Source organism: Panthera uncia (genome assembly GCF_023721935.1).
Source record: "Panthera uncia isolate 11264 chromosome C1 unlocalized genomic scaffold, Puncia_PCG_1.0 HiC_scaffold_3, whole genome shotgun sequence".
NCBI lineage: Eukaryota > Metazoa > Chordata > Mammalia > Carnivora > Felidae > Panthera > Panthera uncia.
Window position 1 is genome coordinate 21121805 of NW_026057584.1, and position 27756 is coordinate 21149560.

General features: G+C 40.7%; 1 protein-coding gene across 5 annotated transcripts in view; it reads left to right on the forward strand.

The window, feature by feature from the left end:
- PECR (peroxisomal trans-2-enoyl-CoA reductase) overlaps positions 1 to 27756 on the forward strand; it is a 37833-nt gene extending 10077 nt beyond the window's left edge. The window contains exons 4-8 of one of the 5 annotated variants that reach the window (XM_049614941.1): positions 134 to 215; positions 4509 to 4605; positions 7132 to 7242; positions 14666 to 14777; positions 27553 to 27756. In XM_049614941.1, coding sequence (XP_049470898.1) covers positions 134 to 215; positions 4509 to 4605; positions 7132 to 7242; positions 14666 to 14777; positions 27553 to 27734 — 584 coding nt within the window. In that variant the 3' untranslated portion in view covers positions 27735 to 27756. The other 4 variants (XM_049614942.1, XM_049614944.1, XM_049614940.1 and 1 more) reach the window with 4 other exon arrangements.

Genomic DNA, 27756 nt, shown 5'->3' on the forward strand with positions numbered 1-27756 from the left:
TTGTGATCCCTACATTATGCCCAATCAGGCTTTTTATAAAAAGGAAACGGAAATTAAAAATTTTAAAATAAAAAGCAACATGCTGGGACAGGGGATGAGAGTTACACGTTTGTCACTGGTCTTTTTCCTGCAGTTTACAGCTCGTGGATGAAAGAACATGGAGGGTCTATTGTCAATATCATTATCCTTACTAAGAATGGACTCCCGGGATTTGTGTAAGCACACACATACATATATGTATATTTTTCTATATCTTTGGGTTTTGTCTTCTGAATAGGGGGGAGTAGGGTGGAGAAAACTTCATAAGTCATGATCCTTAATCCTTTAATAAGTTTCAATCTCAATACTTAGCTATTCCCTTTATTTGAATGTTGAAAATGTACTTCCAAAAAATTTCCATCCATATGAGACTTGCCAGATTTACCAAGAAAAGAAAAACAGATGCTCCATTACATTTTTTATTATAAGTCTGTTCCAAATATTGCATGGGGCATCTTTATGCTAAAGTTTTGTTGTTGTTGTTGTTGTTGTTGTTGTTATTTATCTGAAATTCAAATTTAACGGAATGTTCTATATTTTATCCAGTAACCCTTATCCAGATGTCGCTAAACTGGTCATCATTTTCTGGAGATATCTTTTTTTGTTAACGTGTGGAAATAAAACTAATCTAGGCTAATTTAGATTAGAATACTGTGAATATGCCTATTCATTTTTAGACAGAACTGCTGAATTGTTACTCCATAGTGGAATTTGACATATTTCACTCTTATTCTGATTTTGGTAAAATATTATGTTGGAAACTGATTTTTTTTTTTTTTAAAGTCCATCAATGAACTAATTTCCTGTACTGGCTCAGTAGATTCTTTCATAATAATCTAAAAGGACATCCACATAGAACAAAGAGAAAAACAATGTACTAGGAAGCTACTTGAAGACCACACATTTAGCAGGTAAAAAGTCTGGTTTAGAAAAAAATTCGTTTTGCTGATTTCCTTCATATCTTTTATAAGTTCTGAATCCTTCCGTTTTTTTATGAAAAAAATTTTATTTTCCAACATAGAATGTTTTATGAAATAGGTCTATCTTAGTGTTATAAAAACATGCATGCTCGTTTTTATATATATACAAAACTGCATAAGGTACAAAGTTGAATGCTCTATCCTTTCTCATCCCGGAAAAAAACCTTTTAACTAAGTAAGACAGTGATCTGAATTCCTTTATTATTAGTCCATCATCTGTAATCTATAGGGTGATATTTTGGTATTGCGGGAATATTCTGTTTTCCATCGTGATTTTTGCAACCACTGGTGATTCTTACCTGAATCACTTATTACGTTAATGGTGGGGCAATGTTAATTTTTCTGATTTCATAATTGCTTCTATATTTATTAGCTGGTAATTCATAAAAAGACTTCTTTGCAATAGCCATTCCTTCCTTATCTGTATATTTATTACAATTATCATTATTATCATTAAATTTTTTGGTATACCACTATGGACTTATGGACTTATTTTCAAATTCCTCTTTCCAAATGCACATATTATCTCAAAGTTAATAGAAATTTATATTGTTTCTACGTTTCGCTATTATAAATAATTCTGCAGTGAATAACACTGTACATATTTGTTTCATATTTGTGGAGTTATATGTTTACCATACATTCTGGAAGATGGATTGCTGGGTGAAGGTGAAAGGTAAATGCTTTTAGGTATTTCCAGGGGCTCCTGGGTGGCTCAGTCGGTTAAACGTCTGACTTCAGCTTAGGTCATGATCTTGCTGTTCCTGGGTTCAAGCCCTGAGTTGGGCTCTGTGCTGACAGCTCAGAGCCTGGAGCCTGCTTTCGATTCTGTGTCTCCCTCTCTCTGTCCCTCCCCCATTCTCTCTCCCTCTCTCAAAAATAAAACATTTAAAAAACTTAAAAAGAAAAACAAAACTCCTAGGTATTTCCAAATTTCTTTCCAGTTTGCACTCCCACCAGCAGAATATGAGTGTGCATGTTCCCTAGAGCCTCACCCAAAACGTGTGTTAACAACTTCCGGACAACTCTGATAGGCAAGAAATGATCTTCTCAATGGAGCACCTTTTGATTTATTGAAAGGCTATCTGGATATCTTGTGTGTGTGTTTGAACTGCGTTGCTCCTTGGCACATTTTTCTTAATGTTGCCTAAGACGTTACATTTTTTCTGTTACATCTATGTGGGGGAGTTTAGCCTGACCTGCTGATCTTCTGGGTGATTGTTCATGATTACAAGGGCAAAAGATTAGCCAAAAAACTAACTCCCATTTCGCATGGGTAGACAGTTTGTAGCCCAAATGCCCATCTGCGGGTGAATGAATCCGCCAATTGTAGTCTATCTATGTAACAGACTACTACTTGGAAATAAGAGCAAATGAGCTATTAGCTCAGGCAACAACATGGAGGAATCTCAAAATAATTATTCTGAGTGAAAGAAGCCAAGTGAAAAAGAGCATATACTGTATGGTTTTATGTGTGTAAGTTGCAGAAGCATTTGAAACATTTGTTAGTGCTCTATTCACTGACAGTTGTACATCCTCCTGCCTCCTCTTTATAAATGACAGGAAGAAAATGAAGCAATGTGACAGCCTTCAAGGCAGTTTATTACTTGTAATCTGTTCCCACACAGACTGCAAGAGGTTTCAGATATTACCTGATACAGAAATTGGTCATTGAAAGAGGATGTGAGCTTGTCACAGAAATGGTAAAATATAATTTCACTCAACTCCTAGTTCAGATAAATGCCAGTCCCTCTCGGTGTTTCCTTTAGCAGAAGAGTGACTGGAACAGCACTTCATGTGACATAGTCATCACTCCAAAGCTGAATTGTCCAGCATCTGTTCTGTCCTGATGGGGATTCACTAATATCTGTCTCTGATTTTCCACTTCTGTCTCTCATTCTAGCGGCTTTCTCTCTTGGGCACCTACCAGTTTCTTTCTTTCTTTTTAAAAAAATGTTTTAAATGTTTACTTATTTTTGAGAGAGAGAGAGACAGAGCATGAGCGGGGGAGGGGCAGAGAGAGAGGGAGACACAGAATCCAAAGCAGGCTCCCGGCTGTGCTGACAGCCTCAGAGCCCGACATGGGGCTTGAACTCATGACCTGTGAGATCATGACCTGAGCTGAAGTCAGATGCTTAACTGACTGAGCCACCCAGGTGCTCCGGGCACCTACCAGTTTCTGAACATCTGCCACTTGTTTCTTCAGGGGCTCACTGTAACTGCTGAGCCTTTTTCTATGAGGAGGTCACCTCACGTGGTGACCCTGGTGATCAGGGGGCTGAGTGCAAGGGGACAAACACCTCTAGTCCTCCTCAAAGGAAAGAGTCAGGACTCGGTTGTGCTTCTATAGAAGCATGTCTGTTCCTGCCCCTGTCTCTTGCTCCTGGTGTTTTCAATTTCAATTATCTGTCCCAGCTGAGTGTTGCAATTGGGCCCCTCCTCGCACTGGTGGCAGTAGACGGGACACGGGAACGTGTTCTGTAGATGCACCCTGGACTGCTGGATTCAGTAGCAACAGAAGTTATGGCCCCATTGGGTAGTTGTGGGATCACTTGGGTAATTCCGACCAAGTAAGTTGGCTTCTGCATGGAGTCCCGCCAGGGTTGCTGCGGACAACACTGGAACAGAGATAGGTTTTCTTCAAGAAGGTTGGGCTCTGTAGGTCTTTAGTGAGAAGTGGATATACCCCCGGGTCTCACACACTTGGTTCTGAGGACCTGGTAAGTAGAAATTCTAAGCAACATTATATCTGTACTTTATGCATGAGATCCCATATGGATGCAGGCCTAAATATTTTGCACTTCCTTTCTGGAAATATATTAAAATTTATTTAAATTTTGGGGTGTCTAGAAAGCCTATTGATACTATTTCTAGCCCGATGTATGAATTTCTTATCCCTTATAATCTAAAATTGATTTAAAGAATAACCCCATTTGTGTGGTGCCTGGGTGGCTCAGTTGGTTGAGTGTCCAACTCTTGAATTTGGCTCAGGTCATGATCCCAGGGTCATGGGATCAAACCCTGCATCAGGCTCTGCCCTGAGCCTGGAGCCTGCTTGAGATTCTCTCTCTGTCTCCCTCTGTCCTTTTCCCCTGCTTGCGTCCACTCTCTCTCTCTTTCAAAAAAAAACAAAAACAAAAAACCCAAAAAAACAAAACACAAAACCCACACATTTGTAACCCTTAAAATTACCAATTTGTTATTTTTTCTATGTAATAAAAAGATCTTCAAAATATTTCTTTTACAGTCATGGTGTTTTGGAGGATGTTATGTGTGCCTATAATGTAAGATTTGTTTGACCATCAGATAACTGTGTTTTGGCTTTAACATTGAAGGACCCTCCTCCTTCCCCATGTTCAGAAAAAGGATCAAAAAGACAGACTCAACAAGAATATATCTGTGGGGCTCTGACAGGTCATTGGCACATCCGTCAGTTAACGAGAGAAACAGCAGAAGCTGGTTATAATTTTTATGTTTTGTCTTCTAAAGGCACAGTGGAGCTGCCAGAGAAGGTGTTTATAACCTCACCAAAACCTTAGCTGTGGAATGGGCCAGCAGTGGAATAAGGATCAACTGTGTTGCCCCTGTAGGTAAACGTTCCATATGAAAGCTATTGACAACTTGTTCTCTTCTGATTCCATTTGTGTTGTTGATAGACATATCTGTTAATACTCATGTATACTAGAAAAGATTGGTTTTTAAAAATACATAAAATCAGGGGCACCTGGGTGGCTCAGCCAGTTAAGCATCTGACTTCGGCTCGGATCAGGATCTCACGGCTGTGAGTTTGAGCCTCGCGTCGGGCTCTGTCCTGACAGCTCAGAGCCTGGAGCCTGCTTCGGATTCTGGGTCTCCTGTCTCTCTCTTCCCCTTCCCAGCTCATGCTCTGTCTCTCTCTCCTTCAAAAATAAATAAACATTAAAAAATTTTTTTAAAAAAATAGATAAAATCAGAAAGAAGCATTCTTTGATCTACAACCAGATTGTCAAGAAGGTTAAATTAAGCCAATGATTCTCATTCTTGACAATATATTAGAATTATCTATGAAATGTTGAAAAACTAGCAATATGTACACTTGACTCCAAACTATGGAATCCAGGCATTGGTATTTTTAAAAGCCACCTAGGAAATTCAAATGCACAGTGAAGATTGAGAACCACTGCTTTAAAGAACAAATTTTGCCAGATTATTTTGTTATTTCTTGGTATATCATTAATTCGTCACAAGGAGAGAGAGAAAAATCTGAAGTCTAATTCAAGTTAAAGATTGTTTAGAAGTCGAGAGACAATTTCTCAGCAACATGCTGTAAATTATAGGGGGGAAAATCACTATATGCTCAAATCACAATATGTTCAATTTCATTTTTTGTGTGTGTGAAATAAGATATAGCTTAAGCTTCCCTGGGTATTACATACCGGCTATGTACTTTAAGAGAGATATCATGTGAAATATCTCACTCATCTGGCAAAACTCAGCCTAAATCCACTTCTCTGTGATGTCTCTTGTTGTTTTTCTAAGATAGTAATCATCCCTATATACGAAACTATAACATCTGTGGTTATAATATCTACAGACCTGTCCATATATCTATAGATATTGTTATCCATGCTACTGGGTGGGAACTAAGCAAGAACTGACTTGAAGTGAGTAGAGAAATCTCATCTTTAACAAATTGCAGGCTCCTAGCCATAAATTTCATATCTCTTCAGTCCTTCACAGCTGACATCACCTTACCCATATTACACTCAAGTATTTGCAGGACAAAATTCATTACAGTTTCATTCTTCCTGTTGATATCTTCGAATACTGGCCCCCAGAAGTGCATTTCTTGAAAACATTTAACAGTATGTTAGTGTTACAAAGTCACATATATCTCCAGAAGATGTTTTTAGGTTAAATGTCTAAACCTTAATACTTCTAGAAGGTTTTATCCTCTTTAAATAAAAGTTCCAAATTGTTTCATTGGAAACCAGTACAGTGCCCCATTATCATTTGGAGTAATGAATACCGCCAAAACCCTTTGGTTTCCTCCCTCACTCCTGTAACCTCTGCTGTAGTGATGGATTCATAACCAATAGCTTTATTGTGTGTTATACAGTTTTTGAGTAATTTTCTTGGCTTTATAAACCCTTGAAAGCTAGTAAAGCTAAATAAAAGAATTCCAAAAAAATTAAAATTTTGGTTTATTTATACTGGATTCAAATATTTTATTTGTGATTTCACTGTAGAGAAAACCCATGAAAATACTGTATTTTCTAAGTCTCACATAACCATAGCCTAGGCTTCTGTTATAAAACAGAAGTTTAGCAGAAGATAGACTCCCCTGTCCCGCTGTTCCTAGTTAAGTGCCTGTCTGATCTATTCACACAGTTATGTTTTTAGAAAGCAAGTCGGGGCGCCTGGGTGGCGCAGTCGGTTAAGCGTCCGACTTCAGCCAGGTCACGATCTCGCGGTCCGTGAGTTCGAGCCCCGCGTCAGGCTCTGGGCTGATGGCTCGGAGCCTGGAGCCTGTCTCCGATTCTGTGTCTCCCTCTCTCTCTGCCCCTCCCCCGTTCATGCTCTGTCTCTCTCTGTCCCAAAAATAAAAAAAATTAAAAAAAAAAAAAAAAAAAGAAAGCAAGTCTACTCAGAAAAAATCTAGGGCTTGTCTGGTAATTAAGGGAGAGGAGGTCACAAAGTGAGTATTCAGATAATCCATTTGTAACATGGTAGCTGCACTTCTTTGACAATATTGAGAAAAATTAATATTAGAGATGTTGACTTTTCTGTAAAAATTAACCCACTTACTTTTTGGCATTGGGCAATAGACTGCCTTGATGTCTTTGAGATTAAAATTTAGTTTTATGTGCTTTATTTTGTCTCATTTTATTCTTTTTTTTTTTTAACGTTTTTATTTATTTTTGAGACAGAGAGAGACAGAGCATGAATGGGGGAGGGTCAGAGAGAGGGAGACACAGAATCTGAAACAGGCTCCAGGCTCTGAGCTGTCAGCACAGGGCCCGACGCGGGGCTCGAACTCACGGACTGCGAGATCATGACCTGAGCCGAAGTCGGCCGCCCAACCGACTGAGCCACCCAGGCGCCCCTTGTCTCATTTTATTCTTAAACATAGGGCGTCATTTATTCCCCGACTGCTGTTGACAACTATGGTCCTTTGGCAGAAGACATTTTTGCTGCGTGCTTTGAGAGAATCCCAGCTAAGCGAATTGGAATTCCTGAGGAGGTAATGTATATTTCTAATAATATTGATTCTAATTACTTTTTTTTTTAACGTTTTTATTTATTTTTGAGACAGAGAGAGACAGAGCATGAATGGGGGAGGGGCAGAGAGAGAGGGAGACACAGAATCAGAAGCAGGCTCCAGGCTCTGAGCCATCAGCCCAGAGCCCGATGCGGGGCTCGAACTCACGGACCGTGAGATTGTGACCTGAGCTGAAGTCGGACGCTTAACCGACTGAGCCACCGAGGCGCCTCTAATTACTTTTTTTTTTTAAGTGATCTCTTTACCCAACAGAGGGCTCGAACTTACAACCCTAAGATCAAGAGTTGCATGATCCACTGACTGAGCCAGCCAGCCAACCCCCAATTACTTTCTTTTATACTTTGGAAATTTGTAACATTTGGTGTCCTTTTTACACCGTCTGGTTGGCTGATAGACATGAGTGCTCCCGTTGCTACCAGACCATTTCCCCTGTTATTTTCTGGCTCCCTGCTTTGCACGCCCACAGAATAAAGATCCTGATCCTTAATCAGGATTGAACGCAGTGTGAATTAAGAACAGCATGGTCTTAATGTTTCATTGCACTTTTCAGCTGTATTATTTTATCACATGTTCTTTGTTGGTACCCAGGACCCTAAGCAAAGCCAGATGATTATGGCTATGTGAAGTTCCATATGTGCTTTCTCTAAGGGCCATATTTAAGTATGTAGAAATCAGTAGCTTATTAAAGGCCAGCAATATCTCAAAATATAGTCTTAAAAACACAGTCTTAAAATATAGTGAAAAAAAGGATGCCTTTCCTGCAATAATAGGAAAAACAGAAATACCTGGTGTAAACTTAGCTCTAAACAAAAAGAAATGTATTACTAAAAAACAGAAAAAAATGAATAAACAGAGACATGTCCTATTCCTCAATGGAGAGAATCAATTTTATTAAAATCAGGTTTCCCTTTGTATGTTGACCGATGGTAGCTACACTTGCGGTGAACATAGCATAGCAGACCGAATTGTCAAATACAAGGTCATAACGCCTGAAGCTAATGTAACGTTGTGTGTCAACTCTACTTCACTTTTTTTTAAGTTTATTTATTTTGAGAGAGGGAGAGAGAGAGCACGCGAGTGGAGGAGGGGCAGAGAGAGGGAGAAAGAGAATCTCAAGCAGGCTCTGCACCGTCAGCACGGAGCCTGATGCGAGACTCAAACTTAAGAACCGTGAGATCATGACCTGAGCCAAAACCGAGAGTCGGTTGCTTAACTGACTGAGCCACCCGGGCGCTCCTGTACTTCAATTTAAAAAAATAATGGTAAAAAAATAAAAGTAAATAAAGTCAAGCTTCCCTAAATTAATGTATAAGTTTAATGTAGTTTCAGAATTACACACACCGATTCTAAAGTTTGTCTAGAAAAATATTTATGCAAAAACAGCCAAAAAATGTTTTGAAAAAAATAATGGAGGGGATTTGACCTTCCCAATGTCAAAACATACTATAATGCTATACTTATATACAATATCTGGTATTGGCACGGGAACAGATTAAAGTTAGTGGAACAGAATGCACTCTTATGGGGCGCCTGGGTGGCTCAGTCGGTTAAGCGTCCGACTTCAGCTCAGGTCACGATCTCGCGGTCCGTGAGTACCAGCCCCGCGTGGGGCTCTGGGCTGATGGCTCAGAGCCTGGAGCCTGCTTCCGATTCTGTGTCTCCCTCTCTCTCTGCCCCTCCCCCGTTCATGCTCTGTCTCTCTCTGTCTCAAAAATAAATACACATTTAAAAAAATAATAAATAAATAAAGTTAGTGGAACAGAATGCACTCTTATATCAGTACCATGTATACACGAGGAGTTTATAAAGAGAAAGTAACATGGCACATCTGTGAGGAAAGGATTGACCGTTTAGCAGAAGTTTTACAGCAATTGGCTGTTTAACTAGAAATAAATTAGGCTGGGGTGCCTGAGTGGCTCTGTCCATTAAGGGTCTGACTCTTGATTTTGGCTCAGGTCATGATCCCATGGTCGGGGGATCAAGCCCCACGTAGGGCTCTGTGCTGAGGCTGCAGCCGACTTGTGATTCTCTTTCTGCCCCTTCTGCGCTTGCACGTGTGCATGTGTGTGTGCTCTCTCTCCCTCTCCCAAAATAAATAAACATTAAAAAAAGAAACATAGTTGGCCTCCTATCTTGTATCACATACAAAATCATTTTCAGATATATTAAAACGCTAAATATAAAAGTAAAACCATAAAACTCTTAAAAGAAAGTGTTTTCTAATTCCTAAACTAGCTTTCATTGTCGTTTTGATGTATATTTTTTCAGAAGTTTACTATGCATACACAAAAATACCTGTATTTATTGACTTTTTTTTACAAAATGGAATTCTACTGTGTGTGTTTTTCTGCAGCTTGCTAAGGATAGATCATGATATATTTAATTAGGCTCCATTGTTGCACATTTAGATTCCATTTATATTTTCAGCATTGTGGTAATTCTTCAGTGAACATCCTTAAACACACACATGCACTCTTATGTGAGAAGTAACTTTTCTAGAATTCCTGAAGTAAAATAGTTTTGCATATTCAGTTTTTGGGAGGTACTGTTAAATCAGACATTTCATGAGCCGTTGTAAACAAGGTGTTCGTATTTCTATTCTGAAAACTAAGAGGGGTTTAAGGATTTTAATCAAGGAGATGATATGATTAAATTTTCATTGGACAGGACATTTCCCTTCACTTATATGAACTATATTATCTATATTTACTGCACAGAAATCAAAATTGAGAAGTTTAAGAAATACTGATCAGTTCATTTAAAATAATAAAGGCATTACATGTTAACATGAATGATATTTTTAATAAAAAATTACTGTATTTTAAAAAGCAAAGGAAAACCATTTTTTGTATTTGCTTTACACTTTTACAAATTTCTTTAAGGTATGGCTTCATAGAATACAACTGGACTCTTATCTGCACGTGCATTTGATATGTTGGCAATATGTTGTTTTGTTTAAAGCATATGAAGAAAATGCAACTTCATGTACATGTACAGTTGGAAAAGGAAGGAGCATTTTAATGGACCTTTCAGATAATTGTGGATATTCTTCTTTGATGTTTGACGAGTGTCTGTTTCTTAAAGATAGGTTGCAATGTGCCATCAATCTCAAACCATGTGAGTGAATCTTTTATACTCTGTTACATTAAAATCCATTAGTCTTTCTTGCACTTTGGGACTTTCAGCCACACACGATTTTTATAACATCAGTTATTGGCATCAGTTTTGGTAAAAAACTGGTTCACTGAGTTATGGAGATCTTCTGGATGTCGACACGCAATCCATTATATCAAAAAAATCCCTTACACAAAAGATCACGTTTGTTAATATCACCACTGATCTCTTCAGAAAAATCTTGAAGTGTTAGGAAATTGTCAAGCTCATGTTGACACGTGCAAGTTTTCCAAAATCCTCATTTTCACTCGAAAGCTCAGATCTTATTATTGACAACAAACACGAAAAAACAACGTTGTCTTCCTTTGAAGAGACATTCTCACTTTGTTCATTTTTGGGAAAAAAAAAAAAAAAAAAAAAGGCTGCCAAATACCCCAGCGGGAATTACCGTAGCGTGTTAGTCATTTATCCCAGTGAAAAATTGTATTTCATGAAGAGAGTGACTAGTTCAGATCACAACTCTTCTACTTCCACTGCAGTAGAGAAGCTTAATGAGTAATTCCCACGTTATAGCGCAGGATATTAAGAAGGCGTGTACCCACTGGTTGAGATTCATATGATGAATAAATTCTGCTGCTTCATCAAAGATATTCTAAAGTGAAACAGGCCTTTCCCCCCATGTGTACTTGCCGGTGAAGAATATAATGACCACTACTAGCCTAGGGACCTGGTTCCTCTTTGTATTCCTGCCATGATTTGCTGATTTCTGAGCTGAGGCTCCAGGAGTTTTTCCCACCACTGCTTTGGCACCATTAATGCAAATGTCAACACAGTGAAAAAGACAAATGAAGAGTTAGTGTTATAACAAAAACAGTTTTGTCCTTGCAAAGCACCTGAAAAGGTCTTAGGTATGCCCAGGGTTTTGCTGACCATACTTTGACTAATGTAGGTGAAACCTTCAAATAGTTTAGATGTGAAGGGGAAGGAGAGAGGGTGGGAGCTTCCGGGAGATGCAGAACAAGGGGGTGCCTCTGCCTGATTGTCCTGGCATCCCTCGGTCAGGTTGTGTTTCCCAGATACTCTGATCACCCCAGCGAATCCTCCCTGGGGCAGAACGTTCACAGTAGGCCATTGACTGAACTGCTTTCAATGAGTTGCTGGCTTTTAAGTGACAGTCAGGAGGGTCAGAACCTAGCTGTACTTTTAAAAGGAATGGCCTAGACTTCCTAGGGTGTCCTTCGACATTCTGGGGGAAGGAATGCAGCACTTGGCAGAGCCTTCTCATTTTATGAAATTAAGAAACTAAGGGCCAGTGAGGTGCGGTAACTTGTCTATGGTCATACATGGCTCATGGTCCTGGGATTCAACCCCCAGCTTGCATATTTAAAATCCCCGGGGTCTTTAATAAACGGAGCAGAAAGTAAAGAGGTAACTGTGCTAAAAGAGGCGTTACCCACATAGATAAAGTGGAGACAAGCTGCCAGTCTTTAATGTTTACTTTTGAGAGAGAGAGAGACAGAGACAGAGACAGAGACAGAGTGCAATGGGGAAGGGTAGAGAGAGGGAGACACAGAATCCAAAGCAGGCTCCAGGCTCTGATCTGTCAGCACAGAGCCTGATGCGGGGCTCGAACTCACAGACTCACAGACCGCGAGATCATGACCTGAACCAAAATCGGACACTTAACCGACTGAGCCACCCAGGTGCCCTCGGCTGCTGGTTTTTAATAGTGTTTACTGATTGATAAAACTCTTGTGAATGGCTTGGTTCCTCAAACCCATCCATCAAATGGATTTTGTTAAAATCAAAGTTTAGAAGAGTCTATTGGAAGATATTACAATAGTGCCTAGTTAATTTGGTGATTATAAAAATTGTATTGGTTCAGTTTAGCTCCACGTTGAGCTCCTAAAGTAAACCATGAGCTATGAATATTTATCTATCTTTTACCTAACAGATAGCTTCAATTCAATTCAGTATCATTTAGTGGTGCCTAGTCTCTGGGCAAAACACTGTAGCAGGAGCTGGGTGATGTAACTTCCCTTCATTTTAGGCAAGGGATGCATATAGAGCTTTCATTCTGTAAACATTTATTAAGTGCTTATTTTATCCGAAACACACGAGGCCATCAGTAAATATTTCAAACAAAATTCAGCACGAAGCCACATTTATTACTAGTCGGGCACAGTCTCTCTGAACAGAGCAGACTATGGCTCTTTCTGTTTTCCTGGGGCAAGTGTGGTTTAGGGATTTGCAGACTTCTGGAGGGCATGATTGCCGGGGAGAGAGGGTTTTTGTTTGGCTGGCATTCAGGAAGGAGCATACTGGAGTGGAGTCTTCCTGACTCACCGGGTGAGATGTTGTTGATTGATAACACAGGCTAATGCAAGCTCTGGTGGTTTCTTTTGATCATAGGTCAGAACTCTCTCCCCTTTCTCAGGGACCTGGAAACTTTTCAATGATTAATTCTCTATACCAGTGTTGTCCAATAGAAATACCGTAATAGTGACACGTGTAATTTTAAGCTAACCACTAGCCACATTAAGAAAAGTAAAGGGGCACCTGGGTGGCTCAATCGGATGAGTATCCGACTCTTGATTTTGGCTCAGGTCATGACCTTCAGTTTGTGAGAATTGAGCCCTGTGGTGGGCTCCTCGCTAAGTGTGGAGCCTGCTTAGGATTCTCTCCCTCTGCCTCTCTGCCCCTCTGCCACTCTCATGCATGCATGCTCTCTCTCTCAAAACAAATAAACTTAAAAAAAAAGAGTAAAAAAATATAAAATGAATATTGTTATAACCAATATATAATAGATAAGAATTTAATTAAATATTATTAATAAAATTTCATTCAACCCAATGTATCTAAAACATCATTTTACATTCTTCTATAGATTTTGCCTCTTCTCTCCAGACCAAGTCTTCAAAATCTAGAGTGTATTTTACACGTAGAGCACATCTCAGTTCAGACTAGCCATATGGAAAGTGGGCTGTGTCATGTGGCCAGTGCTTCTGGGGACACAAGGATGGAGAGAAGGCTATGCCTGCCTTCCAGGGTCTCACAGTCTCAAAGAGGCATAGCTATGTAAGAGAACACTCTAGGTACACAGCCCTAACTGGGGTGAGGCAAGCAAGGCATGGACATAAAACTTAGGGATGTGCCTCACTCTCAGGGTCACACAAGGGCAGGGTCTGCCCTGAGAGTGAGTGCCTCCTTAAATACTGCGCCCTAAGCACCATTAGCCTCCCCCTTGTCTCACTTCTGCTAGGGAGCTTCATAAAGTAGCAGATTCTGGGTCTCCAACCCCAGAGCTTACAATTTAGAAGGTCTCAGGTAGGGACCCAAGGATTCTAATGCAGGTGTTTGGGATCTCCCTTTGAGAAACTCCTCCTGCACCAATAGCCTCATAGAGAGTTCCTTTTTGTCCAGTGAAATAAGTCCTCTTTCTTTTTGGTTTTGGGAGTAGATGTTTCTGTATTCATCATCTACCTCTGAATTCTGTACTCAATCATCTACCTCTGAATCTACCTCTGATGCAGTGGGGTCTTGAAGTCCCCCTTGTAGGAAGCTCCTGTAGTCTGAGTTCCTGGCCTTGCAGCCTGCAAGACCATTGACTGAGCAAGCTACAATGCCAATTTATTGTTATATAGACGCATTGGCTATTTCAGGGACAAAAATATAAAAGGCATATGATGGCATTGAAAAGTGGAGTTATGGGGAATCTGGGTGGCTCAGTCGGTTGCGCATCCGACTTCGGCTCAGGTCATGATCTCGCGCTCCGTGAGTTCGAGCCCCGCGTCAGGCTCAGCGCTGACAGCTCGGAGCCTGGAGCCTGCTTCGGATTCTGTGTCTCCCTGTCTGTCTCTGCCCCTCCCCAGCTCATGCTCTGTCTCTCTCTCTCTCTCTCCTAAAAATAAATAAACATTAAAAGAAAAGAAGAAGAGGAAGAAAAGTGGGGTTATGGCGGGCAATGAAAGGTGTGGAAGGAACTGAGTTGTTTGGGAAAGATTAAGCACAGTGATCACTTTCAGCTTATTCACATCGTGTAGCTTGTTTGACACTGTCTAGATTCTTTCCTATCTTGCTGCACTAGTCACTTTGTTTTCAATGGTGCTCAAATAGAAAAAGGTGGTTGTCTGTTCTGTCAGAGTATGGTGCACACGGACTGTAGAATTCATGTTACAGTCATGGGTTTTGAGATATGTTTCCTTGGGTATGGAAACAGCCCCAAATGGGTTGTATCCACTTTTCTGTATGTGTGTACTTCTGTTTCCAGGTCTCCCCGATAGTCTGCTTCCTGCTGTCTCCAGCAGCTTCCTTTATCACTGGACAGTTGGTGGAGGTGGACGGGGGCCAGTCTCTATATACGCAAGTATTTGATGTACCAGGTGAGCACTCAAGAAATGAGCAGTCACTGACTTTATGCCTTTTCATGTTCAAGTTTTCAAAATTTCTTAAGCACTTACAAAAGGGATTAGGGAGGGGCGCCTGGGTGGCTCAGGTCACGATCTCACAGTTTGTGTGTTCGAGCCCTGCACTGGGCTCTGTGCTGACAGCTCAGAGCCTGGAGCTTGCCTTGGATTCTGTGTCTCCCTCTGTCTGCTCCTCCCCTGCTCATGCTCTGTCTCTCTGTCTCTCTCTCTCTCTCTCTCTCTCTCTCTCTCTCAAAAATAAATAAACATTAAAAAAAATTAAAAAAAAAACAAAAGGGATTAGGGTTTTCTCTTATGGAACATCAAAAATGTACAAAATATTTATATTCCTGATGTGATCTTTAAAGGAAATGATCCCAGTCGAAGAAAATATCTAAATATTTTTATTATAGCACACAACTTTATCTATTTAAAAAGTTGCCTGTGTGTGCATAGGTTGGTGGAATTTTAGTCATGAAAACTATTCTCTATACGAGTATACATTTATAAGGAGGAGAGGGAAAAGGGGCAAGAGGTTGCCATATTTTTAAGATTTAATTTCTCTGTTCCTCTAATAAGTGGCTTGTGTATCTGAACAGAAGAATCAGACCTGGTAGGCTGGGGTTGGGGGGGGGGGTTGGTGGTATGGTATTATTTTACATTATCTTTGGGATATAGACTGAGCAAAACCATATGAATTTGCTGTATTCAACCATTCTTAATATACAAAAGCAGTAGTTTTATACGGCTCAACCAAATATAGATGTTGCACACAAATATAAAATGCAGACATATTTGCACTGTTGCTGAAGAGTGTTGAGGAAGTGGCTACGAGCAACTACAATGTGATCAATGTAAGGACACCTGAGTGGCTCAGTCGGTTAAGTGTCCGACTTCGGCTTAGGTTGTGATCTCACGGTTCATGGGTTCCAGTCCCACATTGGGCTTCATGCTGACAGTGTGGAGCCTGCTTGGGATTCTCTCTTTCTCTCCTTCTCTCTCTGCCCCTCCCCCACTGGTTCTCTCTCTCTCCCTCTCTCTCTCTCTCTCTCTCAAAATAAATAAACTTAAAAAAACGTGATCGATGTAATGCATGTGTATTTCAATTTCATATCTGGGACCTGGGTTCATTCACCCTACTCTTCTGTATACTGACAGTCTAATCAAGACATAAGACCTTCTTTGCATTAATAAATGATTAATATGGGACTTCAGTCTTACTTATTATTTTCCCCTCCCCTATCTGCATTTCCTTACTAATAACATCAATGTGGTGATGTGCATAAGATACCACGGTTTTAAGGATGGATCTTGGTTGGAAAGACAGAAATGCCTACATTTTGCTGTTCTGTGTTCTGAAAATATTTAAAGTGGCCAGGGTGGGAGGGAAGCTCTCCACTTTCCTCACCAGTGGAGTTGAGGGTATTTTTCATTTTTCCTTCATAAAGGGAAAGAAATTTTGGGAGAAATCAGCCACATCTATTTTTTGAGAATATACTTGCCCCAAATAATGAATGGGAATGTTGAGCATTTGTGTCCAGTCTTTTCTTTAAGATTGTCAGCCTAGGCGCATCCGAGTGGCTTAGTCGGTTAAGTGTCAGACATCGGTCAGGTCATGATCTCATGGTTCATGAGTTTGAGCCCTGCATCAGGATCTATAGTGACAGTGTAGAACCTGCTTCAGATCCTCTGTCCTCCTCTCACTCTCTCTGCCCCTCCCCAGCTTGTGTGCTTTCTCTCTTTCAAAAATAAATAAAAATTAAAAAAACAGAAAAACAAAAAACCTACCAAGATTGCCAGCCCTGGAGTGACAAGGGCTGGGATGGAGACTTGGCTAGGCCCTTATTAGCTGTGTGACCTTGGGGAAAATTAATTTCTGTAGGCCTCCACTTTCTTTCCTGTAAAGTGGAGTCACTTATAGCATTTATTGAATAAACGGTTGGGAGCATTATATTAGATAATGCACATTGAAAGCCCTGGTTCAGGATGCTTTTAGCTGCAGCTCAAACCTAACTAGTAGAGGAATTTATTGGCCTGAATAACTGAAAAGCAAGCCGGACTTGAATCATATGCTCATAGATCTCATCAAGGACAATAAATTTCTTCTTTTCCCTTTGTTTTTGCTAATGCAGTATTGGCTTTATCTTAAGATTGACTCTCCTGGTTACAGGAAGGCTGCCTGTGACCCCTAACAGGCCATGATTCTTTGTTCACAGCCATCTGGACAGAGAGAGAGGAGGGGAATGACTTGGTTACAGCATTTCTAGCAGAGTTCTGAGACCCCCTCTGTTTTGGACCAGCTTATGGGAATGGCTGTCCTCAACCAATAACCACAGCCAGGGGAATGGAGTGCACTGTTTGACTTAGCTCAGTCAGTAACCTAAGTGGGGTCACTTCCCCAGAACCTCATGGATTCCCAAGTGGAAGTGGAGGTTACTGGAAACAGGGTGAAGGACTGGATGCTGGAAAGGCAGCTATATGTGCCCAGTGCAAAGTAAGGACATGGTTTTAAAGTCATCCTGGTTATTAAGGAAGTAGGATTTTTTGAATGTCTGCAGTATGCCAAGTGTTGTACACAGGCTGTCACATTTAATTTTCACTTTATTTATTTGTTTTTAAGTTTACTTGTTTATTTTGGGAGGGGAGGGGTGGAGAGAGAGAGAGGAGAGAGAGAGAGAGAGAGAGAGAGAGAGAGAGAGAGAGAAAATGAATCCCAAACAAGTTCCATGCTGTCAGCCGGAGCCCGACGTGGGGCTCTATCCCACGAACTGTGAGATCATGACCTGAGCCAAGATCAAGAGTTGGATGCTCCACTGACTGAGCCACCTAGGCGCCCCTAATTTTCATGACTTTAAAAAACAGATGTTGTTACACCCTCCGATAATTGATGAGGAAATAGGTTCAGGAAGAGTAACTTCTCCACATTTGGAAGAGCTACAGAGCTAATCCAGGGAAGACCTGGGATTCCAAAGCAGGTTTTTCTCAGGACTTTTGCCATTTGTCCTAATGATTTCTTTTTCCCGCTGAGAAGAGGGGTGAACCAGGGAAAATAGGAGGGTTTATTGGAAACCAAGAGGATTAATGAGGTTCATAGATTTGTGCTGGACGTGAGGTTTTCTACTTACTTAACAGATCATGACAACTGGCCTGAGGGAGCAGGGGACATTTCTGTTGTCAAAAGGATGAAGGAATCTTTCAAGAATAAATCCAAGCTCTAAGCCAAGGAAACTAGAGGTGTCTTTTGTCCCCAGATGCCTTAACATCTCAAGAATACACTTTGGTACTTTATAAGAGCTAATAATTTGCATGGAACAATTGCTTTCTGCCTTTTTAATGTTATCAATCATGCCTGTACAAAAACTATTCCTGAAATTAAAGCATTTTTAAGTCCCAACCAATACGGTTGAGCCTGTGATTAAAGATTTTTTGAGGAATGGACTTAACACACTTTATGATTTACTTTTTATTTCTAAGAAAAAATATTTGAAAAATGCAATAATTTCAAATTAAAAATGGAGGTATCATCATCTCCCAAAAGATTTTGCTATTTAATTGGAAAGGTGGGCAATAAATTTAAATTGTGACAGTGTTGTGATTCTTAAAACGAGAGATACACAGTGACTCATTTCTTATAGCAAATATTTTTGGATCAGTAAAGCCTTATTGGTGATTATCAACATGTGATTTGTTTTGTTCATGAAGTCAAATTTGTATAAGCCTTCTTAATTCAAAAGAAAAATAAAGTTATACGTAGTATTTCTTTGCAGTACTTGATTTGTGTCTTGATTTCCTATCCAAGGTATTCCCTTTTCTTCATGTTTCTCCTTTTGTATACAACACAAACATTTTATTTTATTTTTATTTTTTTCCAATATATGAAATTTATTGTCAAATTGGTTTCCATACAACACCCAGTGCTCATCCCAAAAGGTGCCCTCCTCAATACCCATCACCCACCCTCCGCTCCCTCCCACCCCCCATCAACCCTCAGTTTGTTCTCAGTTTTTACGAGTCTCTTATGCTTTGGCTCTCTCCCACTCTAACCTCTTTTTTTTTTTTCCTTCCCCTCCCCCATGGGTTTCTATTAAGTTTCTCAGGATCCACATAAGAGTGAAAACATATGGTATCTGTCTTTCTCAGTATGGCTTATTTCACTTAGCATAACACTCTCCAGTTCCATCCACGTTGCTACAAAGGGCCATATTCATTCTTTCTCATTGCCACGTAGTGCTCCATTGACAACACAAACATTTTAATTAAATGTGATACAAATGTGTTAGGGTTCAGCATTCTGCCTTCACTTGATTTTTTCTGGCAAACTGATTTCGGAAATGCCACTTATAAATTATGCACATTCATTTTTTGTCTTAATTAAACCTCTTCCAATTGACTTATTCCCTCTTGAAGTCAAGTAGATATTTCCCTCTATCAGTAATTCTCAGTTCAAAGTACTGATCCTCCTTGACTTACAAAGGGGTTACATCCTGATAAACCCACTGTTAGTTGATAATATCATTAAGTCACAAATGCATTTAATACACCTAGCTTAACTGAACATCATAGCTTAGGCTAGTCTCCTTTAAACATGCCCAGAGCACTTACATTAGCCAACATTTGGCAAAATCATCTAACACGAGGCCTGTCTTAAAGTGTTGACTATCTTATGCAGTTTATTGAGTACTGTGCTGAAAGTGAAAACCAGAAAGGGTGTGTGGGTACAGAACGGTTGTATTGGTTGGTTTCCCTCTCAATTGGCTGACTGGGAGCTATGGCTGTCTGCCACTGCCTAACATCAGAAGAGAATAGGTATTGCATATCACCAGCCCGGGATAAATTCAAAGTTCGAAGTACAGATTCTGCTGAAAGCATATCACTTTCACACTGTCATAAAGTTGAAAAATCGTAAGGCAAACCATCGTTAAGTTGGCGACAGTTGTATGTAATTTACCAAGCTCTGGGAAGGGGCCCCTGAATCTGCCATTTTCTTAGGCTCCCATGCAGGGTCAGGACCAGGGGGAGACCAATGAGATGCCTAGAGTGCAGCATTTAAGGAGGTGCTCACTCTTGCATTTGCTCGAGTGCAGAGCCGCCCCTGAGTGCGAGCACAGCCATACATTTTGTGTCCATGTTATTAATGTGGAAAGATCAGAAATCTTTTCCTGCTAGATAATACTTTAAAATGGCCTTCTGGACATGATAATATCATAGTTGCTAAGAATTACAAGCCAGGCTAGAGGGCAGGCTAGCCCTAACACAGGTTGGTGTGGAAGATGGAAGAGGCAGGGCTTGCTTTTCAAATTACCTCATGCTGATGCCTGCAAACAATCCCATAAAGCCCCACAGTATTGACACTTGTTTATTTCTGCTTAAGGAACGGAGGTCACCCCACATAGCATGAGACTTAGCTACAACTCCTTATTAGATCTTCTTGTTAGACCTATTATTGGGCAGCTGACCATTATCAGTATTCTAGAATCATAAGTCTATTCCCCAGGACTTTGTACACTTTGTGATAGTGTCCTGTCAATAATGTTCTTTTGCTACTACACTTAGTAAATTTTGCTGTAGACTAAATATTCCTTAGTAAGTTTCATCACTCAGTAATAATTTGCTCAATAATTTCGAGCCCCTACTATGTGCTAAGCATTACAGTAGGAATTGGGTGTGCAGTACTGGAAAAAAAAAAAACCACATGGACTTTGTCTCAAGGGAGCTTACAAGGGCAAGAGAGAGAAAGAGAGAAACATTAATCAAGCCACATACAAATTTAACCCCTCCTCCCCCCCGCCCCCGCCAAGTGTTCTAAGTGCCATAAAGGGTCAGGTCATGGTGCTAAAGGCATGTAACGGGAAGAAAAAGACACCTAGTGGGGAAAAAAGCAACTCAAATTATTAATCATGTTAAAAGACTTTGTTGATTAAGATGACCCTTGTTGACATTATCTCTTCCACCCCCCCCCCCCCCCCCCCCTGCTCTTTTGTTTCATGGCTTGTGTTAGTTTGGGTCTCCTGGGAAGCAGATGCCAACACAGAATGAGATGTGCATGAGACTTGGGGAACATGCCCAGGGAGGATAAAGAGCAGGAAGACAGCAACAGCCTTCAGGCTGTAGAGCAAGTCTGACACCTTGCTTCCCCACCTTGTAAGGAGGGGACAAAGACAGTGGGCAGGAAGCATCTCAGCTTGCATCAAAGAAACTTTTTTAGGCCAGGCTTGCTGCATGTGAGCCAGGAGGTTCCAGGAGACACTCATGAGCAAGGGGGTTCCAGGAGAATTACCTGGGTTCCACATGTGAACACCCTGTCCTTACTATATATCAGTAGCTCTGCTCCTCCTGCTGGTGAGGGTGGCTTCTTTTTCACCAGCTAGTGCCTGAGCACAGGCACGCTAATGTGCCCTGGAATCAGCCTGAGGTTGTAGTTCGGGGGGACCTTACTGTGTCCCCTGGCAAGAGTCGCCTCCTTTGGGACCATGACTTCCAGTGCTGCAGAGCCCAGAAATGGATGGGAAGCACAAAGTCCCACAGTGGATCTTTGGAAGTGATAGTAAGTAGGCCCACTCCCTCTTCCACTCATTGGTCCCCAGAAACGTTCCCAATGCTTTTGGGGACATGCGTCCTTAAAGATGGTTCTCCCTCCTTTCAGAAGGTCGCTGGCACTTCAGCCGTGCATTGGTTGTTCTAGCCCTCTGTGAGGCTGGTTGCTTCTGGAAGCATGGTGTGTGATACAATCAATGGTTGCATGATCAGGGACCCACTCTCGTACATTTTACTGGGATGTGGGTCACCTGGTTGGATGCTATTGTGTGGGATTCGATGGTTATGGATCAGGATTTGTATAAGCGTCTAGAGTGGTGGTATCTCAGTCCCTGCTCACTCACAGAAAAGGCAAACTCTTAACTTGGGAGTAGGCATTTGTCACTATGAGGACCATATGGTCACTTGAGCATGGAAAATTTAATATAAAACATTATTAGCTATCACAGGGAAGGGGGGTAGTGAGAGATTGGCTAGTAGGAAGTAAAGGAGAACTGTAAAGAACATGGGAATGGGGCATCTGGCTGGATCAGTTGGTAGAGTGTGCAACTCTCAATCTCAGGGTTGTGAGTTGGAGCCCCACATTGGGTGTAGAGATTACTTAAAAAAAAAAAAAAAAAAAAAAGAATACGGCAATAGCAGATACAATGAGTAGCTAATAATCTCCTACTAGGGCTGCGATGGCAATTAACTATTTTCCCCAAGGCCTAATGGTGTATTTCATAGCTGCCACATGCCTATATCGGGGGGCTGTAAAACAGTTAGTTACCATTTGCCCCTTTAATTTTCAACACTACTCCAGGGCTTGGCTCAAAAAAGTGTCCCCTTGTGGTTAATTGTGGAACACCAGCCTGTCTGGACGGACAGTGCCTTCCCTTCTGAGGAAGCCAAGACCTGGCTGTAAAGCTTCCGCTTGCACTTTAGGTTCTTTCTTCATAAGCCTTCCACACTCCTCGTTTACAAGGGGTTCACTTCACGGAAGCAGCTGCCTGTTGAAATTTGATCAACCGGCAGGAAGGGTTGAAACTGCATCCCAGAAAGGTGTTAGATTAAAAGCTAGGCATTATCTAGCCCTTGTTTTATGACAGTTATCCAAAAGGATAGTTAAATCTCCAGTTATCCAAAGGGATATTTTGAATCTTGCAGACAATGCTATTTATGATTTGCGTGGTAAGCAGAGCCCTCTGTTGGCCAGTGTCTACTTTCACCCAGCCGTACCACCCTTTCCTTTTCTGCTCTCCCATGGAGCCAGTGGCAAATCTACACTACGTCCCAGTGGGAGTCAGATGCTGGGGACCTGCAAGTCCTAAAGCTGTTAGTCAGTTTCAGTGCTGCGCCCCCAGGGTTTCCTTGCTCTTCCTATCTAGCGAGGTTCTCTCACTTGTTTCCATCTGTAGCCTCCAAACTTGCTGTCCTAGGGCTTGTCAGTTCCCTGAAAGGAAACCTTGAAAACCCCTTCTGACTGAGACCACTTCGTTGAGGTTACTAACAACCTTTCTGCTTACTACACTCGTGTATCCTATCCCTCTGCTTATTTTGCCCTTTTCTGTCTGTCCCTGCAGAGCTCTTGCTGAATTCTCGCCTTCCATGAGTTATGCTGTTAGAGTCCACTGGAGTCCAACGGCCTAGGTTCGATTCCCAGCTTCCACCGCTTACTCATTCCTGTCACAGCTCTGAGACAATGGAGAGATTTGAATATGGATTGGGGATGAGTAGATACTATTAAAGAATTACTGGTCATTCAATGTGATAATAGCAGGGCAGTTACTTTTTTAAAAGACGTCCTTACCTAAAACGGGGAGGAAATTATATTTGGCATTTGCTTTTAAATACTCCAGTTTAAAGACGAATTGGGGAAGGGAGGGGAGCTGGTGAAACGAGATTGGAAGCATGGTAATAATTATTTAGGCCAGCGATAGATACATTATACATTAGATGGTTAATTCTACTCTTCTCTCTACCTTTGGGTAAGTTTGGAACTTCCTAAAATAAAAAAAAAAATTGCAAAATGAAAATGGTCTCATTCATAACTTGGATATAGGGTAACACGGGGAAGAATTAGTTGGCTGTAAATGAAGGTTATTTGGGAGAAACAGGAGAGAGTTTGCACTTGACATACAGTGGTTCATGGGGGTACATGGATGTGGCAAATGTAGTGAAAGACCAGGTTCCAAACAGAATATGTTTTGGTGGTACAAAGCTATTGCCTCTTAACCTGATTTCTGCCCTGTGGGCAGTGGGCATAACCTATGTGCTCCTGGCCAGCCTCCCACACTGGTTAGTTAACATTATCAGTTAGTCAGCTCCAGCACAAGCTGATTGAGTAAACATGTAGGTTTGAAAGATATGGACAATAGTCCATTTATTTCAGTGACATTGATATTCCTGAGTTTATATGCTCGAATAGGGAAATGGTATCCAATTGGTAAATTTGGAAGAACTCAAACAAATAAGCAAAGTAAAAACAATATTCCTTGATTCTCTTGACTATTTGGACCATTAAGCTTCTGTTTTCATATGTATAGACTGAGTCACAAATTCAGTTAGAGTTTGTAGTTTTAAGTATGACTCCACAGAATTACCTTTTATTTCAAATGTAATACTTATCACAAACTTAAATAGTTTAAACTTAAATAGTTATCACAAACTCCTTTTCAAAAAAGGAGTCATTGCTATGGGTGATTCACAGTAATTGCCAATCAGAATTTCTTACCTTGTAATTTTAATCTTCTGAAGTCAAGGCTGTGGGTACCAAAGCTTATTTTGTTAGGTTTCTTTGGCTTCTTGTTTTCAGATGAACCAAAAAGAGAGGACAAGTCTATTTCTTCCTGGGGAAAGATTCACATGTGAGGCATTGAGTCTGGACTGGGGGTTGGTGAGATTGACTGGCAGGGAGGGACAGGGGACTAAGCAACCCTTCTCTTCTATATTGTTGGGGTGGAGAGTAGGGGAATTGGGGAGGATGGGTAACTTTATTGGACTCTAATTCATTCTTACATTTTACCTAGAGGAATGAACCTGAGGAGCATTCAGGGAGATACAGAAGGAAACATTTTGATGAGCAAGCAAAGTGTGTATGCGTGTGTATGTGTTTGTAGAAATGGTCCTTGTGGTTGTCCTGAGAGTTCAAACTGGAGAGTAGAAATATATTGCCCACAGGGCTGTAGAATCACTATATGGTAGAGAATAATAGTTATCATTTATTGAGTGATTACTATATGCCACATTCTGCCAAACGCCTTCCATGAATGATGCCATCCTAACCTTACAAAAACCACGTGGGGTAGATTTCTCCACTACCAGGATTTTTATAGCGGGGAAAATTGGCACAGACAGGCCAAGATCTCACTTAGCAAATGGCATAAGTGGGATTTGAATGCAAGCGGTCTACCTGTAGAGCTGGTGACTAGCACGACACACTGAGAGAGACAGACTAGCACCAAGACAGGTAGCTCAATCGGTTGAGTGTCCGACTTCGGCTCAGGTCATGATCTCGAGGTTTGTGAGTTTGAGCTGACAGCTCAGAGCCTGGAGCCTGCTTCAGATTCTGTGTCTCCCCCTGTCTCTGCCCCTCCCATGCTCATGCTCTGTCTCTCTCTGTCTCTCAATAATAAATAAACGTTAAAAAAAATTTTTTTAATGGAACTATTTAAACACATGCTAAAGAGAAGAGTATAATAAAACCCAATACCCAGCTTTAATAATGATCTATATTTTCTCAAATTTATTTATCTCTCTCTCCTACTTGATTTCTAAGTACCTTAGAGTAAATTCCAAATTTCCTGTCATTTCACATCAAGAATTAATTTTGATTTGAAATATTAATGTGAGCAGAAAAACATGCAACTCTCCAAAGTGGGAGAGTGATCACCATGGCAATGTAAGAAAAGCCCATGTGGCCACCACCAACAGCTCCCACCTATCATTGGTCATAAGACACACAAGCCCCACCCACGGGCTACAAACGTGTGCTTTGCTTGGCATGTAGGGTACCTGTTTTGGAGAAAGATGCATCAGACTCTCAGAACCGAATTCATGAAACCAACTCCTTTCCCTCTGAATCCACGTCCAAAAAGAAGTCTAAAAATTGGATTTTTCTGTGCAGCTTTGCCTGAGGGGAGTTAATGGGCTGCTCTGGTCCATTGAGATGTTTGGCCACTGCGAGAGTTTTATGTAAGTCTACACCACGTACTTCAATTCCTAGTGAGTTTATGAGCGTGACTCAGCATCCTTGAATTTGAGGACTCTCAAGAGAGGAATAGTAAGTTTGAGGTTTTAGACATGCCAGCCCGAATGCCAGCCTCCAGGCCGTGGGAAGTGCTGATTCTACTTCCTGCGTGGTCTTCCCCGTTTGCCTTTGCTGCCCTAACTCAGCAGCTCAATCCTCAAATCCCCATGAAGCTACCTTCATCCTTTTATTTTATTTTATTTTATTTTTTTTATTTATTTATTTATTTTTCAACATTTTTTATTTATTTTTGGGACAGAGAGAGACAGAGCATGAACGGGGGAGAGGCAGAGAGAGAGGGAGACACAGAATCGGAAACAGGCTCCAAGCTCCGAGCCATCAGCCCAGAGCCCGACGCGGGGCTCGAACTCACGGACCGCGAGATCGTGACCTGGCTGAAGTCGGACGCTTAACCGACTGCGCCACCCAGGCGCCCCCATCCTTTTATTTTAAAGGTAACTTATTTATTAAGAACATAACATGTCTTTTTGATTGTACTAGTATTTTTTTAAATGTTTATTTTTGAGAGACACAGAGACAGAGCACGAGTGGGGAGGGGCAGAGAGAGAGAGAGAGAGAGGGAGACAGAGAATCCTATGCAGGCTCCAGGCTCTGAGCTGGCAGCATAGAGCCGGACATGGGGCTCGAACCCACGAACTGCGAGATCATGACCTGAGCTGAAGTCAGACGCTTAACCGATTGAGCCACCCAGGCACCCCTGTACTAGTATTTTTATTGGAATTGCTATTTGTAAATGTTCTGATCACAGCGTTATATATTTTGAGTGGTCTACACTTAGTTCTATGTTTCTATGGGGAAAATAATCAGAAACACCTGCCTCTCTCCCTCTCTCTCTCTCTCTCTCTCTCATAGATGGGTTCTTACTTTTTTGCTTCTTTCTTTAATGTGGCAAAATATATATAATATAAAATTTCCATCGTAACTATTTTTAGGTGTATGGTCCTTATTTATTTATGATCCCTCATTCATTCATTAAGTCTACCCCAAGGCAGAATACCACTTGCTAAAACAACTGAGGATAAATTCAAACAGGCATTATGTTCATGCTATCCAAAAATTAAATTTCCAAAATCCAAGTATGCTTGAAAAACATCCACAGCATATCAAGATACAATAGAACTAAATTAATGCACAATGAATGCCTGATATTACACATTTAGACACTGTCTAGAAAGATCGAGTGGAAACTCTTCTGTTGATTTGTATATATTTTTGGATGATCTAGGGATTTTTTTGGAGACAATTTATAAAATAGATCTTTGTTTTACAAACACCACACACTTCAAATGTGGTTTATTTCCATTTAAAGTACTGTTTTAGATCGCATTTACACGAAGCTTCAGGTATTTATTTTTTGGCTCAGAAATCCAAATTCCTGTATGAAATTCGAAATGCTGGGCCTCAAATTTAAAAGTTTTTCAGTCTGAAGTAACTACTGAAGAGGGGAAAAAAGAAAATTGCATTCTTTTTTTTAATAAAGAGATTAACATTTTTTAAGGTTATTTATTTTTGAGACAGACAGAGAGAATGAGTGGGGGAGGGGTAGAGAGAGAAGCAGAGAAAATCCCAAGCAGGCTCTGCACTGTCAGCACGGAGCCGGATATGGGACTTGAACTCCCAAATTGTGAGGTCATGATCTGAGCCAAAACCAAGAGTCAGAGGCTTAACCAACTGAGCCACCCAGGCACCCTGAGAAAATTGCATTCTTGAAGAAAAAGGTAAACATTAAAAATTTAAATTTCATTATATAATAACTTTTAAATGTGTTTTGAAATTTAGAAGGCATTTTATACATTATTCTCAAATTTGGAATGCTTTAGAAAAAAAATGACATTTATAAATGGCTCTTTTATCAGAGGGGGGGAAGGGGGATAGTGATTTAACTCCTAGTTGTCTAGAAGAGGAAGTTTTGCTCTTAGATATTTTATCTTATCTCATCTTATCTTATGATTTTTTTTTTTTTTTAAGTAGGCTTCATGCCCAGTGCAGAGCCCAGTGCACATGCTGAGATCAAGACCCTGAGATCAAGACCACTGCTTAATCCCCCGGGCCACCTAGGCACGTTGCTATTAGGCATATTTTATTTTATTTTAATTTTTGTTTTTATTATTATTTTTAAAATCAAAACTGGAATTTTTTTTCAAATTTAAATAGAACTTGATTTAAACCTAA